Source organism: Rhinopithecus bieti, unplaced genomic scaffold (genome assembly GCF_001698545.2).
Source record: "Rhinopithecus bieti isolate Rb0 unplaced genomic scaffold, ASM169854v2 scaffold_33488, whole genome shotgun sequence".
NCBI lineage: Eukaryota > Metazoa > Chordata > Mammalia > Primates > Cercopithecidae > Rhinopithecus > Rhinopithecus bieti.
This window is the reverse complement of record NW_016814122.1, coordinates 2,840-19,126: the sequence shown is the minus strand read 5'-3', so window position 1 is coordinate 19,126 and position 16,287 is coordinate 2,840. Positions and strand designations below refer to the sequence as shown.

General features: G+C 46.9%; 1 protein-coding gene across 1 annotated transcript; it reads right to left on the bottom strand.

Moving 5' to 3' along the window:
• Nucleotides 1–12,489: 12,489 nt before the first annotated feature.
• On the bottom strand, nucleotides 12,490–13,099 carry LOC108513961 (transcription factor BTF3-like). Its single transcript, XM_017849952.1, has 2 exons — nucleotides 13,082–13,099; nucleotides 12,490–12,978 (listed from the first exon to the last, which is right to left on the bottom strand). The coding sequence occupies exons 1-2, from the start codon at nucleotides 13,097–13,099 to the stop codon at nucleotides 12,490–12,492; spliced, it is 507 nt and encodes a 168-aa protein (XP_017705441.1).
• Between the last annotated feature and the right edge of the window lie 3,188 nt (nucleotides 13,100–16,287).

Genomic DNA, 16,287 nt, shown 5'->3' with positions numbered 1-16,287 from the left:
TAGTCACTATGTAGACAGGGGTCGGCAAACCCTTTCTAGAAAGGGAAGGTGGGAGGCACTTTGATCTTTGCAGGCCATGGGTTCTCTATCTCTGTGTCAAGTTCTGTTCCTTTATAGAGCAACAGCAGGCCAGGATAACCTGCAAATGACAGAGGGACCAGATTTGGACACGGTCCTAGGTTGCTGACCCAAAATGAGCAGATGACAATGTCCCAACAATTGGTGCCCCATCCTCTAGTGTGTCATCTCCAAGTGGTGTCTCAGCTGCTGGTTGAAGAATCAGAAGTGGGTCCTACCCTGCCTGTGGCTTCTGGGTGGTTGGATGTGATGGCAGTGGGGTTCCATGGTTTGGAGCCTACTCTCCCCTCCTTGGCTGCTCAGTGGCTTCTTTGCTCTATGGGGGCCATCAGGGACCCTCCCAGTAGCCACAGGTGTGAGCTGAGGGTGAGGGGGTACAGCCATGTAGTGTCATGGGGATTGGGGCCAACTGCTTGTGCAGCTTCTTGGTTTCCTGTAGCCCTGCTCCAGCCCATCCTAGAAGAACCACCTGTGTCTACGCACTGCCAGGCCTACCTTTCTAATGACCTAGAGGGTGAGGAGCACACCCTGTAATGGGAGCTCTGAGGCTGTGTGATCACTGCCCTACCATGACTGGAAGCCCCATCTCTGCCAGGGCTCAGTACTCTACAGGAGCCTCTTTTAAATGTTGAGACTTCCCTGCTGTGTCATTGCTTTGCTTCTGAACACTAGGCATCCATATTGTGATTTTCCAGTTAGTAATTGCAACCACAGGTACCTCTAGGAGATTAGGGTGTCTTGGGTCCTAGGGCACTCAAAACAGGTCCAGCCTCCTTCATCATTTATGGATTGTCTGTGAATGCTTTTGAGCTACAACAGCAGAGTTAAGTAGCTATGACAGAGAATATATTTCCTGCAAACCTTTACATATTTTACAAAATTGTCAGTCACAGCAAACTCCAGAGGCCGTAAATATCTATGGGGAACGCCAGAAAGAATCATTGCACTTGCTGTGGGGTTGAAAGGTCCTTCCTCATTGGAACCCGGTGTCTCCTTCTAGTAATGGCTTCAGGGTCTGAGAAGTGGCTTGGTTCTGCAAATTGGGCAGAGAAGCCTGATTTTCAATGGACTGGCTCATTTCAACCTCCAGGTCATCCTTCCTTGTTTTTAATGTTCACTTGTTGTAATCATACAAATCCAGCCGTATCCAGGTTGGCTGTCCATGTTGTTTGCTTCTCAGAACCCCTTATTCTATGAGCCACAGGCATAGCTCTCTGTGGCTTAGGTCCCGAGTTGCATTGTGACTTCTCTAATTATTTCCATCATTGCACCTTCCATGCTCCTGACAGTTAAGAGCCCTCCACTTGGGATATATTATTTCAGGATTTTTCTTCCCATTACTCCTGGGAGCCCATTTCAAAAACAGCATCTCCTATCTGCAGCTCCGGCCTTCAGAAACAGGCATACTTGAGCTTCTTCCCATTCTGCTGCTTTCTCACAGGGCCTTCTTTACATGCCAGGTAAACAGGAGTCCTCCAGGCTTCCCATGAGCACAGTGGATGGAAATTGTTCTGGATTTTCACATTCAGAGCACTCCAGCATGGGCACTTCTCTGAGTCTTTGGTCCCCTGCTCTACTCCCTGCCTCAGAAGTTCTGGGTTTTCTGTTTTTTGCTGTGTGGACCATCCGTTTGTCCAAAGTTCCCAGAATGCATTCTCTTAGCAGATGAGCACCGTCACCAGGGACTTTACCAATGTGTTAAATCCTGTGACCACGACAATAAACTCTCCTTCATCCAACTTGGATTCTGTCCTCACCCCACCCCCAACACGTTCAGCATCCTCAGAGGCAGCCCCTCCCCTCTCCCACCTCCGGCAGTCCACGTGGGCTGCTGCTAAGGATCCTTTGCATCCAGGCCCTTCCTCCTCTAGCAGGCCGGGCACCTCCCTGGCAAGGTCATGTGTTAACAATGTGGACATAGGGGCACTGGGACATTTCTTGGGACATGTTTTTTCTCAGCAGGCAGGATCCTCTTCCTCCTCCTTGTCCTCAAGCAAGGGTGGAGCACTCACTTTTGCCTGGTGGAGGCCACAGCCCCGGAGAGAGCACTGCTTACTTGGCCAGCCCATCCATCCAGAGGCATCCTCTTGCTATCACTGTGTGGGGGAGGGTTGTCTAGCTGTCCTTTTACTCTCATCCAATCCTCACTTGCATTTCTCCTGCACAGACCTCACTCTATTTGCTATGACGTCACCATCATCCCTAAGTTCAGATCTGAACCATGGTGGTGCGAGGTTCAAGGCCAAGTGGATAAAAAGATTTTTCTTCTCTATGACTGTTGCAACATGACGGTTAAACCCTTCAGTTCCCTGGGGAGGGAAATAAACGTCAGAAGGGCCTGGAGAGCACAGAACCCAGTACTGCGAGAGGTGGAGGAAATGCTCACAGAGCAACTGCTGGACATTCAGCTGGAGAATGACACACCTAAGGATATGTTTAAAACGGCCTGGGACAGGAGGGAGCAGACATAGTGGTAGATTAGAGGCATTTATTGTTTTTCTGTAGCAATATAAATGGAAAGATCTGCCGGGCGCAGTGGCTCACGCCTGTAATCCCAGCACTTTGGGAGGCCAAGGCGGGCGGATCACGAGATCAGGAGATCGAGACCATCCTGGCTAACCCCGTGAAACCCCGTCTCTACCAAAAACACAAAAAATTAGCCGGGCATTGTGGCAGACACCTGTAGTCCCAGTTACTCGGCAGGAGAATGGAGTGAACCCAGGAGGCGGAGGTTGCAGTGGGTTGAGATCGCACCACTGCACTCCAGCCTGGGCTACAGATACAGGCTCCACCTCAAAAAAATAAAAAAAAAATGGAAAGATCGACTCACTCCCCCAGAGGGCCAGAGGCAAGAACAGGATGCGGTAGAGACAGCAAGGCCAGGAGACTGGAAGGGGGACAGGGTGGTGGCACAGGATGTGTCAGAACCAGAGCTGATCTCTTTCCGAGGGAGTACAACCCCTCACCCTGCAGGCCGGGATGTCTTGTGAGCGGGAAGGTGATGGACATAGTAGTGGATCTTGGCATTTAGACTTCAAATGCCAAGTCTGGTGGACAAGACCTTCCTCCTCTTTGACTCAGAGAACAGAAAGTGAACAGTGATTTGTGCCTGAGGCAGACAGATGGAAGAGAAGTAGGTGAAAGAAGGGAAGTGGTCATGTTTCTCCAGAAGGTCTGGAAGGGGGACTGCAAGAGCTGGCTTAGCGACTTCCCCATGCACAGGGAGAAGAGGCTGGAGCCAGCGGGTAACTGACAGGGGGAGCACTGGGAGAGCCCTGGAGATGCCATCAAGTTACACCCCTGTGTGTGTGTGGGGGGGGGTGTAGGTTTCTGTGTGACAGTGTGTGTGATTACATGAGTGTGAGTGTGTGTGTGAGTGTGGTGTGTGTGTGTGTGTGTGAGCAAGTGTGAACATGACCCCCTCATCGGGGGCACCTCCTGGGGTTGCTGGCATGCCTGTGCTCTCCCACCCTCCTCTTCCTTCTCCCTCCTGACTCTTCTTCCTCACTGCACTTGCTTCTGCTCCACTCGCTGTGGATTTCTTGCCAGCCTCAAAACTGTGGGTGTCACTGTGTTTTCAGACCTTTCTCCTTAGTCTTCCCTCTTTTGAGAACTACTTTTCCTTTCCTCTCCCTGGTCTGTTTGTAGAAATCCATCAAAGCCACCTCCAATGCCAATGACCAAGCTTTTCAAAGCCTCAGCTTTCGGTTTTGTTGAGTTCTCCAATGTATTTCTCTTCTCTGCTTCATTTATTTACAGTCTAATTTCTATTCTTTTTGTTTGTTTGTTTGCTTATTTTGAGTAGATGGCTTCTTTTTTGAGTTTCTTCAAGTGAAATATTAGGTTCTCAATTTGAGATTACTCCTTTGTTTCCTTTCTCTTTCTCAATATATTCACATTGACAGCGGTACATTTCCCTCCAAGCACTGCTTTACTCGCTTCTCATAAGTTATCATATGCTGTGTTTTTGTTTTAATATATCTTATTTTCTGATTTTAAAATTTTCTTTTAATCATTTAGTTTTAAAAGAGTGTTTCAGAAAAAAATTTTGTCTTAAACACCATATTGCTTGATATTATTAATTTCAGGCTGGGCATTGTGGTTCACACCTATAATCCCAGTACTTTTGAGAGACCACGATCCGAGGATTGCTTGAGCCCAGGAGCAAGACCAGCCTGGGCAACAAATCAAGACCCTGTCTCTAGAAACACAAACAAAATATCGTTAATAGCAATTTCAGCTGTCCTTCTTTACTATTGCTGTGCTTTATCTTTTTCATCCTTTTACTTTTAACTGACTTGTATATTTACATCTACATTGTATCTTTAGATCATTTATAAAACGCATTCTGTCAACCTCTGCTTTTGCTTTTAAGTATTTAATAGTTTGAGAGGTAATGGAAGTACTGCTAAGGCAGAATTTACACCTGTCACCTTGCTGTTACTTTTCATATGTATTATTATATTTTTTAGTAGAGACAGGGTTTCTCCATGTTGGTCAGATTGGTTTCGAACTCCCAACTTCAGGTGATCTGCTCGCCTCAGCCTCCCAAAATGCTGGGTTTACAGGCATGAGCCACTACACCCAGCCCCTTAATTATTTTTAAAATGTCACTTTCTTAGTGGTTTTCCTGTGGAATAGCAATTAATATCTTAATTTATCACAACCTAGAGTGGATAAAAAGGAACTTTTTATCTTATTTTATATTATTTTATTTTTGAAACAGGGTCTCACTCTGTGACCCAGGCTGGCATGCAGTGGCATGATCATAACTCACTGTAGCCTTGACCTCCTGGGCTGACCCAGGCTGACATGCAATGGTGTGATCATAGCTTACTGTAGCCTGGACCTCCTGGGCTCAAGCAATGTTTCTTACTTGGCCTCCCAAAGTATTGAGAGCAAAGGTGTGTGCCTCATGCTTAATTTTAATAGGGTGAAAATCTCTTCTTCAATATTGCTCTGCTCCCTCCCCATTTTGTGCTGTAAAATGATAAATATAAAAAGTATATAGTATGGGTGCTGGGCAGAATCATCCCACTCCCACCTCCCTGACAAGATGTGGTCGGAGTCCTTGGAACCTCCGCATTGGGTTACATAGAAAGCGGAGTGAAGGCTGCAGATGGAGCTGAGGTTGCTCATCATCTGTCCCGGAAATGGGGTAATTCTCTGGATTTCCCACGGGTCCATTGTAACCACAGGATGTTTAGACAGGAAGATACGGACAGAAGACGGAGAACAAGATAGAGGGCACCCTGAGGACCCAGCCTGGGGGAGCTCCATTTGAAGGTGGGGAAATGGGTCCTGCGCCATGGATGTGGGCAGCTGGAGAAGCTGGAAAGGGCGAGGAGGGGACAGGTTCTCTCCAAGAGCTTCCCAAAGAAACACAGCTCTGACAGCACAGTGATGTTAGCCTCGAAAGACCATTCAGACTTCTGAGCTCCAGAATCATAGGCGAATTTAAGAGAATCAATGTGTGTTTTTGCTTTGTTTTGTTTTGTTTTTGAGTTGGAGACTCGCTCTGTCGCCAGGCTGTAGTGCAGCGGCATGATCTCGGCTCAGTGCAACCTCCGTCTCCCAGGTTCACATGATCCTCCTGCCTCGGCCTGCCGAGTAGCTGGGACTACAGTCACATGCCATCACGCCCGGTTAGTTTTTGTATTATTAGTAGGACAGGGTTTCGCGACATTGGCCTCAATCTCTTGACATAGTGATCTGCCTAACTCGGCCTCCCAAAGTGGTGGGATTACAGGCCTGAGTCACCATGCCTGGATGAATGTATGCTGTTTTAAGACACTAAATTTGTAGTAATTTGTAACAACAGCTATTGAAAGCTAACAAAGTCTGATTTAAAGTGGTCCTTGCTTTAGGAAGAAAACATTCAGGTGAAGAAGGTCCAGGATTGCTCAGGCAGGTGAAAATATTGCATTTTGAAAAAGATACTTTTACATTTAAAAATGATTAAGATGGAAACATTCATGTTATGTGTATTATACCACAATTTAATTTGTGTGTGTGAGCTTGTGTGTGACAGAGTCTTACTCTGTCACCAGTCTGGAGTGCAGTGGCATGAGCATAGCTCACTGAAACCTCAACACCCTGGGCTCAAGGCTTCCTCCCCATTCAAAGTGAGAGAGTGGGGGGTAGGGTAGTCTGAGCCTCCTGCTGGCCGTCCTCCAGCTGCTGTTTCCTATGCCCTGGCAGAAGGCTCAGCAGTATTCACACTCCTGACTTTACCATCCCCTGCGGCAGATTGGTCCAAAGGCCGAGTGGGTCTTGGCTGTGAGTGCAACTGGGGTGAGTCATTCTGCCAGGCTTGAAAACTGTGCTCTTCAGGAAATTCTTCTCATCATCCACCACAATCCTGTCCCAGATAAGAGGAGCAGTGAGTGCTGCACCCAGGCTCCCTGCCTTCCCAGAGCTCCCAACATCACACTAGCTCCTCCCTCGATGCTGTGGGGTCTGGGTGCTCTGTGTTCACCATGCTCTCACCATTGCCTCCACATTTCACTGTCCTCTCAGCATTGTCACAGTCCCTCCAGGGTCACTGCCGGACCAGGTGGGGGTTGGGTGAAGAGGCAGAGGTCAAGGCAAGACGCCTGGTCCAGCTTGACTCTAGGTTTCTCTCTGAAACGTGACGGCATTCCACATCCTGTTCCTCTGGTAACCTCAATTGAGATGATGTGCAGGGCGGTATAGAATCTGGGCCGGTGATGACCAATTCCTGCCACCATGGCTTTTCAACTACACTGATTTTTCCTAAAATGGATAAACAGACTAGCAATAAGTTATGGAAACACCATTTTCCTTAATAATAGTACAGATGTATGTATGTATCAATGCTGGTTTTTATAACAAAGATAAGCCCATAGGCACTCTGTTGCATGCAGATTCTATCCCAAAATAACGCACTTTGAAGATCTTCCAAGACCCCAAGACCGGCACATACAGATTCTTTTCTTTTTTATCTCTGCATGATATTGCATAGAATGACTGCATCACAACAAATGTAACCAGTGTCTATGTATCCATCTTCCCAGCAGTTCCTGTGCAGATGTCGCTGAAGAGAGGTGCCGGGGAAGGGCAGAGAAGACGCAGTCTGTCCTTTAACATAAGGCTGATTCTCTTGAACTGTGTGACCAGTGGAAGCAGGTGTGTGTGAACTGGACACAGGTTGAAGAATCTGCCCCTGCTGAGGTGGATGGGCCTGATTGTTGTCCCCCAGGGTCCTAAAACTTGTAAGGACTTGGATAATGAGGAGGCTTGGACCGAGATGTGAGTCCTGTTGGAGACTCCCTCTCTACCCCCCACCTTGATGCCTCTCAAATACCCAATGGAATTCCAACATGAAGGATTGCATCCTGCTGGAGCTGAACTTGCCTGCCAAAAATGTGTCCGACCTGCATTCCTGGCTCCCTGGTTCAGAGACTACCTTTCTCAAGGGCTCTGTGCCTGCGCTGGGAAGGAAACAACCATGAGAAGGAAACAAACGTATATAAATTGCTGTCAATAAATGACACCCAACCCTTCCAGCTCAAAAAAAAGAGGGCCGGGCGCGGTGGCTCAAGCCTGTAATTCCAGCACTTGGGGAGGCCGAGAAGGGTGGATCACGAGGTCAGCAGATCGAGACCATCCTGGCGAACACGGTGAAACCCCGTCTCTACTGAAAAATACAAAACACTAGCCCGGGCGAGGTGGCGGGCGCCTGTAGTCCCAGCCACTCGGGAGGCTGAGGCAGGAGAATGGCGTGAACCCGAGAGGCGGAGCTTGCAGTGAGCTGAGATCCGGCCATTGCACTCCAGCCTGGGCGACAGAGCGAGACTCCGTCTCAAAAGAAAAAAAAAAAGAGAGAATGAAATAAACTTTTCAATTCATGTGAAATACTTTTATAATGGCGATTAAATTGCTAGGTCATAAATATTTATTGTTTGGTCCTAATTACCTAATAAATAACATTCTTGGGTATTTCTTTTGTTTTTGGGTTGTCTTGAAAATGTTATGGAGGCACCTTCTGGATTTTCCCTGGACCACTCCAAGCCATATTTGCGGGCTCTGCCTCCTGCGGGAATGCTCACCTTCTTGAAGCCAGAACTCACACGTCAAATTTTTTGGAGACCTTCTTGTACAGGCTACTGAAGACCTGGGGGCTCCCCTCCCGGTCTTCCTCCCCACAACCTTGTTCCCCGCCCCCTGAATCATCTGTCACCTTCCTACACCCGATGCAATGCACCTGCTCATTACGTTCACCTGCTGTCCCCACTGGAGCAGGGATTTTGTCTGTTTTCCTCAGGGAAGCATCCATAGCACAGTCCACTGTTGGTGCTGAGGCTGTACTAATCCTGTGAGTGAATAAATGAGAGGCAGTGATTGGGGCAGGGGTCTCTTGTCCATTCATTCACTATGCTTTAGATGGTAACGTAGGACATGGTGGGACCAGTATTTTCTGGGCACAATAAATCAGTATACATTGTGAAGTCAAGAAGGAGAAAGAAATGTGAGGTGAAAGAATATGAATTTTCAACGAGTAGTTGGGAAGAGTGAGACAAAAACCAATCAAGAAAGGGGCAAGGTTGGCTTGGTTTTAGCCAACATGGTGGAGGAATGCAGCTGTCTGCAGTGGAGACTGGGCGCTGTTAGACTCGTCTGCAATGCCGAGACCACTCCCACAGCCTGCCCTGCATCCTCCTCTCTCCTGAGGCTGAATGCAGTTCTTGTGCCTTCAGTGCCAAGGAAGCCATAGTCCCAGGCCAGAGGAAGGGCTGAGGTGGACAGTGGAAAAGAAGGTAGTAGGTACAGAAAGAGACCCCTGGAAACAATGAGATTCTGAGGATAAACAAAAAATGTCACTTGAAAATGGGACAAAAAAAGGAGGGTATAAATAACAAGGTGGCAATTATCCATAATTCCATTACACAGTGTTTAATGTTAGGGTTTTGGTACAATCATATGTAATCTGTATAAGATTATGATCATGTACCCTACACTTATTTTAAATGACTAGAGTATTCTTTTTAAGAGCAGAGTTAAAGAGTTGATAGTGCAGAGTTCTCTCTCACCCTGTCAGTTAAACCCATTTTTTGTTTTTGCCTCGTATCATTTTATTTTCTTTATTCACTTTTAATTTCAACTCTTTTTATAGATTAAAGAGTACACGTGTAGGTTTGTTACATGGGTCAATTGTGGGAGGCTGTGGCTTGGGGTCCCAACAATCCCATCACCCAGACAGTAAGCTTAGTACCCAGTGAGTGGTGCTTCAGCCCACGTGCCCCACCTTCCTCCCCTGTCTAGTGATCTCCAGTGTCTGTGGTTCCCATCTTTACATTCATGTATATTTAATGTTTAGCCCCCACTTACAAACGAGAACCTGCAGTATGCAGTTGCCTGTACTTCTGTTAGGTCACCTAGGATAATGGCCTCCACCTCCATCCATGTTGCTGAAAAGGAGATGATTTTGTTATCTTTCATGGCTGCATAGATTTCCATGGTGCACTCAGTCCACTGCTGCTGGGCACTTAGACTGATTCTGTGTCCTTGCTCATGAGAATAGCACTGCAATGAACATATGGGTCTATTTGATTGAATAAATTATTTTCCTTTAGATATATCCCCAGCAGTAGGATTGCTGGATTGAATGGTAGTTCTATTTTATCTTCTTTGAGAAATCTCCAAACTGCTTTCCGTAGTGGCTGGACTAGTTTGCTTTCACAGCAACAGTGTCTAAGTGTTCGCTTTTCTCCTCAGCTTCACCAACATCTGTGGTTTTTTGACTTTTTAAGAATTGCCATTTGACTGGTATGAGATGGTAGCTCACTATGGTTTTGATCTGCATTTCTCTGATGATGATTCATATTGAGCATTTTTTCATGTTTGTTGGCCACTTGCAGGTCTTCTTTTGAAAATCATCTGTTCATGTTCTTTGCTTACTTTTTAAGTGGGTTTTTTGTTCTTGCTTGTTGAGTTGTTTAAGCTCCTTGTAGATTCTGCATATTAGACATTTTTGTCAGTTGCATAGTATGCAGATATTTCTCCTGTTCTATAGGCTGTTTACTGTGTTGCTAGTTTCTTTTGCTGAGCAGAAGTTCTTTAGTTTAATGAGATCCCATTTGTCAATTTTTGGTTTTGGTTGCAATTGCTTTTGGTGTCTTCATCATGAAATCTCTGCCAGGTCCTATGTCCAAAATGGTATTTCCTAGGTCATCTTCCAGGATTTTTATAGTTTTAAGACTTACATTTAAATCTTTAATCCATGTTGAGATATTTTACATATATGGTGAAAGATGGCGTTCAGTTCATTCCTCTGCACATGGCTAGCCAGCTATCCTAGCACCAGTGGTTGAATAGGGAGTCTTTCCCCATTGCTTATATTTGTTGATTTTGTTGAAGGTTACATGGCTGGAGGTGTGAAGGTTTCTTTCTGAGCTCTCGATTCTGTTCCACTGACCTAAGTGTCTATTTTTGTACCAGTACCATTCTGTTTTGATCACCGTGGCCTTATATTATAGTTTGAAGTTGGGCAATGTGATGTCTCTGGCTTTGTTCTTTTTGCTTATGATTGTTTTGGCTATTTGGGCTCTTTTTAAATTCCAAATCACTTTTAGATTACATTTTCTAATTCTGTGAAAATGACATTGATATTGATAAGGATAATGTTTCATCTATAAATTGCTTTTGGAAGTATGGCCATTTTAACTATATTGATTCTTCCAACCCATGAGCATGAAATATTTTTCCATGTATTTGTATTATCTCTGATTTTTTCAGTCATGTTTTGTAGATTCTCTGTTCCACACAAAATCTAGCAGAATCACTCATTTATTACTCCCTATCATGGAGGAAAAATGAAATAACATTAATTCTCTATTGGGTAATACAACAAAATTCCAAACTCAGTAGGTTTTTGGGACATAGAACTCTTTATTTAATATCAGTACACGGCAATAAATTACTATAGGAAATAATCATTAACATAATTTTTATTAGATATTTAAATAATTATCTTTCAGGACATGAAAGGAATCCCTGGAGGCCTGAAATCTAACATGATTGTTTTACTGACAATATCATTTGGAAGAACAGTGTCACCATTCAAAGCAGTAACTGATTTTCCAAAGAAAAGCAGAAGAAAGAAAATGTTGACATATCTTGTTTAGTCAACCAGAACTTTAAGTGCAAAAATTCCATCAGGTAGCACCAAGAAAAAATAGCATAAGATGTTAGGAATAACCGGTGGTAAAATTGTTGACAAAAGGGATCAAGGCAGTGAAAAAGCTATTGGGTCCATGGTGTCGTCATGATCTGCTGGAGGCCTCTGGACATACACAGTAGGTGGTGGGCAGGTGGCCAGCCAGAAGGGCGAGTTTGATCGAGACCGTGCTCACAGGGGCTTTTTGGTGTCATCTTCAGCCTTCAGAAAGGATACAAATGTTGGTTTAAATGGTGAAGGAGAACCCAGATCACTTTTCCATGTCTGAAAACCCAGTGACACCTGCAGTTTCGAGGCTGTGATAAATCCACAAGGAGAGGAGCAAAAGCAAGTGCAGTGAGGAAGAGGAGTCAGGAGTGAGAAGGGAGAGGAGGACAGGAGAGCACAGGCACCCCAAGGAGGAGCCCTCTATGAGGAGGTCCTGTTCACATTCAAACACACACACACACACACACACACACACACACACACACACACATTGGGCTGATTAGATCTGAACTCAGGACAGCAACCTTTGTTTTCTTCCCACTTACTTGTTAGCTTCAGCATGTTTTCCCAGTGTATCAATAATTCCTCAAGCCAGTTTCAGTCTCCCAGTGAAATCTTCTGGAAGAACCTGGTCACATCCCCGTTCTTCTCCCACTTCTCTTTCATCTTCTTGGCTCCAAGATGAAGCACTGTCCACTTTCTGTTGTTTGGGCCAAAGAGGAGGAACCTCTGTCCATTGAAGAGGAACTGCCAAGATCCTCTGCCGTGTCCATGGGCTTCGTGCTCACAAGACATCCTGGCCCACAGAATGAGGGGCTCTGCCCCATTGGAAAGAGATCAGCTCTGATCTTGAGAAATTCTGAGTCCCACCCTGCTTCCTTTCCTGTCTGCTGCCCTCGCTCTTTGACCTCTTAAGTGATATAAACCTGATTTGTTTGTTTATTTTTAATTAATTAATTTATTTTTTAACTAGGCAAAGAACATTATTAACTTTTGTTTCAAACTTTATTCCCAGGCTTCTTTGGCTTAATTAGCTGCAAAGAATAAATTGTGTGTACGCAAAAACTGAAAGGAGCTCAGTGTCCAAGGGGCTTGGGCTTAAAAGCATTAGTGACCTAGATTTTATCATATCCATAAACAAACATTTCTTAAAAAGCAGTCATAATAGAAAATAGCAGTTCCTAGTAACTTCTTCAAGTTTTATCTTCAAAAGTTGGCTCAATTCATTTTGCCTCATGCTTGGAAGCCTCATCAAAATTCTCCACAAGATCAGGAACTTCATCATCGTCATCCTCTCCAGTTGCAAGTGGTGCTGGTCCATCCACAGACTGTTTGGGCAGAGCTTCAGCCAGTCTCCTTAAATTAGTCAGACAGTCTGTACCAAGCTGGATGGAGATGCTGGGTAGCATTGCTGTCAGTTGCTTTGTCTTAGCATGACCTGTAATGGTGAAAGCTTTCCCTGCCAGAGATGTCTGAACTTCAGGGTTGTTAAAGTGGATCACTCTTCCTTGGTTTGTAAACACATTCACCTCTTCAATACCAGAGATATTGTTTACCCCTAACTTCTTTAAGGAGAACTGAAAGTTTTTATCTTCTGCTGTGGCTGTTCTATGAACCACCTTCTTCTTTCTGTGAGCAGGTCTTTTCCCACCAATGCACACTTGTGCCTGCAGTTTGGCAGGTTTTTCCTGGTTCATGATTGTTTCTTTCACCTTGTCGGAGTGGATAAGGGGCCGTGCAGGGGACTAGGGTTGGTGTTCAGGTGGTCTCGGGTGGACCAGCTGAGATTAGGCACACACATGCAAGGATGCCAACCTGATTTATTTTTTGCATGAACCCATTAAAGCCTTCTAAGATACTCTAGTGTCTGCTCCCTCCTGTCCTGGGCCATTTTAAACTTACCGCTGGGTATTCAATTCTCCACTTGAATGTCAGGCGGTTGCTCTTTGAGGAAATCTACCACGTCTATTAGGGTTTCAGTTTGTTCTTCCCAGGCTTTTGTGACATTGACTTTCCTCCCCAGAGAAGCAAAGGCTTTGGCCTTGTGGTTAAAACAGTCATAGTGAAGAAAAGGCCTTTCATCCACCTGGTCTTGAACTTCACACCACAGTGGTTCAGGTCTGAACTTAGGAGTGATGATGAAGTCATAGCAAAGATAGTGTGTGTGTGCGGAAGATAAACACAGGAGAGGGCTGGTGTGGGGGGAAGTGGAACCTGAGACTCCTCCTCTTCCTTATGGTGACTGCAAGTAAATATCTCTGAGGGGCTGGGCTGGCAGAGCAAGATGTGCCCCAGCCAGGACTGTCATGTCAACTAGTTAAAGACTAGAGTGTCTCCCTTTCTTGAGTACAAGGCAAGGAAGGTCCCTGCAGCCATGAAACCATGCATCCTCCAAAGACATATCCCACCTGGGCTCTGCCCACATGGGTCAGCACATGACCTTGTCATAGAGGTGCCAGGCCTGCTGTGTCAGGAAAAGGCCTGGATGAGGAGGATCTTTGGCAGCAGCCCCTGTGGACTGCAGGAGGTGGGAGAGGGTGTGGGGGCAGCCCTAGGATGCTCCAGCTCAGTGAGTGGGATGAGGACAGAATCCAGTTTGAATCAAAAAGAGATTATTGTCATAGCCCCAGGATTTAACACATTAGCAAAGTCCCTGGTGATGATGCCCATCTGCTATGAGACGCATTCCTGAAACCTTGGAAAAGGGATGGTTCACAGGGCGAGAAGTAGAAAATCTAGAACTTCTAAGGCACGGTGTAGAGGAAGGGATCACAGGCTCAGAGAAGTTCCCATGCTAGAGGGATCTGGGTGTGAAAATCCAGAACAATGTCCATCCTCTGTGCTCCTGGGAAGCCTGGAGGACTCCTGTTTACCCAGCATATAAAGCAGGCCCTGGGAGAAGGCAGTAGACTGTCAAGAAACGCAGAGATGCCTGTTGCTGAAAGCCAGGGTAGGAAATGCTGTTCCCTAAGTGGCTCCCAGGAGTAATGATCTGAAATAACCGATCCCAGGTGGAGGCTGTCACCTGTCAGGAGCAGGGAAGGTGCAATGATGGAAATGATTAGAGAAGTCACAATGCCAGCTGGAGTCCTGAGCCACAGAGAGCTCAGCTCATGGCTCATAGAACAAGGGGGACCAAGAGGCAAAGCAGATGGAGACTCACCCAGATCCTGCTGGACTTTAACCACAATAAATAAAGACAAAACAGAGAGATGGATGATTGGGAAGAGGAAAGTGGACATTTCATTAAAAACTGTGTTACTTTGCTGAGTTTCCAGCACTAACCCACTTCTCAGACAGACCCAGGATCAATTACTAGAAGCAGAGTCCAGATTCCAATGAGGAAAGACCCTTCAACCTCACAAGTACAAAGCTTCTTTTCTGGCTTCCTCACATAAATGCATGGCCTGCAGAGCTTGCTGTGAGGGGTTGTATTGTGAATATAAGGGGCTTGCTGGCAACATAGTCCCTGTTGTCACTGATCAACTCTCCCCCTGTATCTTGATAGCAGCCACAGATAATCCATGCGTGATGAGTGTGGCTGGACCTGTCACTAGGGCCCTAGGACTCAGTACACGTTAGATCCTAGAAACATCTGTGGTTGAAAAAAGTTTTGTGTAGAGTCTGTAGCAATTTCTAACCGGAGAATCAACAAGGTCCCCTAATGCCCAGAAGCAAGCCCATGCTACTGGCACCAGGAAATAAATCACACCCTTCAAAAGTGGTTCCTGTATCGTCCTAGGCCCTGGCAGAGATGAGCCCTCCAGTCATGGGAGGGCAGTGACCACACGGCCTCAGAGCTGCCCACCATGGGGTGGACTCCTCACCCTGTATGTCACTAGGAAGATAGACCCAGCAATGAGAAGACGCAGGTGGTTCTCCTGGGATGGGGAGGAGCAGGGCCACAGGGAACCAAGAAGCTACACAAGAAGTTGGCCCCGATCCCCAGGACACCACATGACTGCACCCTCTCACCCTCAGTTCACACCTGAGGCTTCAGGGAGGGTCCCTGATGGTCCAGGTGGACCATAGATGCCACTCAGCAGCAAAGGAGGGGACTAGACCCCAAACCATGGAACCCTGGCTCCCATCACATCCACACCACCCAGAAGTCACAGACAGAGCAGGAACTGGCTCTGACTTTTGGAGTTGCACCTGAGACCCCATCTGGAGATGCCACCCTAGGGGATGGTCCATCAACTGTTGTGCCACTCTGTGTATCCTCATCTGGGGTCAGTAACCTAGGCCAGTGTCCAACTCTGTTCCCTCTTTTATTTTCAGGTTGTTCTGGCCAGCTGTTGCTCTACAAAGGGACAGGACTTGACACACAGACAGATAACCCATGCCTTGAAAAGACCAAAGTGCCTCCTGCCTTCCTTTCTAGAAAGTGTTTGCCACCTCCAGCCTACCATTCTATATGACGCTGGCTCCTGAATAGGAAGAATAGGAGGTCTTGGCCCAAGGGCAGAAGTGGGTGCCTCTACTCACCTGCATTCCCAGGGTCGTCCTGGGGAGAATGGTACTTCCCATCCCCCCTGCACAGGTTCTGGGGTGTGTGGGTGTGTACTTAGCAAGCGGGAGAAGGTGCCGGTTGGTGGGGAAGGTGGTGAGAGCCCCCTCACGGATGGGGAGGTGAGGGAGGCCTGTGGGGTGAGAGGGCTGGGCTGAGATTGAAGGTAAAACGATGTGACCTGTTTGGTGGCAGTGGGTAGTGATGAGAGGTGACAATGTGCTAGCAGCCCTCACTCTCAGTGCCTCCTCGGTCTCGGCGTCCACTCTGGTGGTGCTTGAGGAGCCCTTCAGCCCACCACGGCACCGTGGGGGCCCCTCTCTGGGCTGGCTGAGGCTGGAGCTGCCTCCCTCTGCTTGCAGGGAGGTGTGGAGGGAGAGGCCGGGGCAGGGACGGGGGTTGCAAGCGGTGCTGGCAGTTCCGGCAGGCGCAGGCGCCGGCTCTGTGGGCTCCGCACCCAGGTGCCAAGCCCAGGGTAGCGAGGGGCTTGGCACCCAGGCCAGCAGCTGTA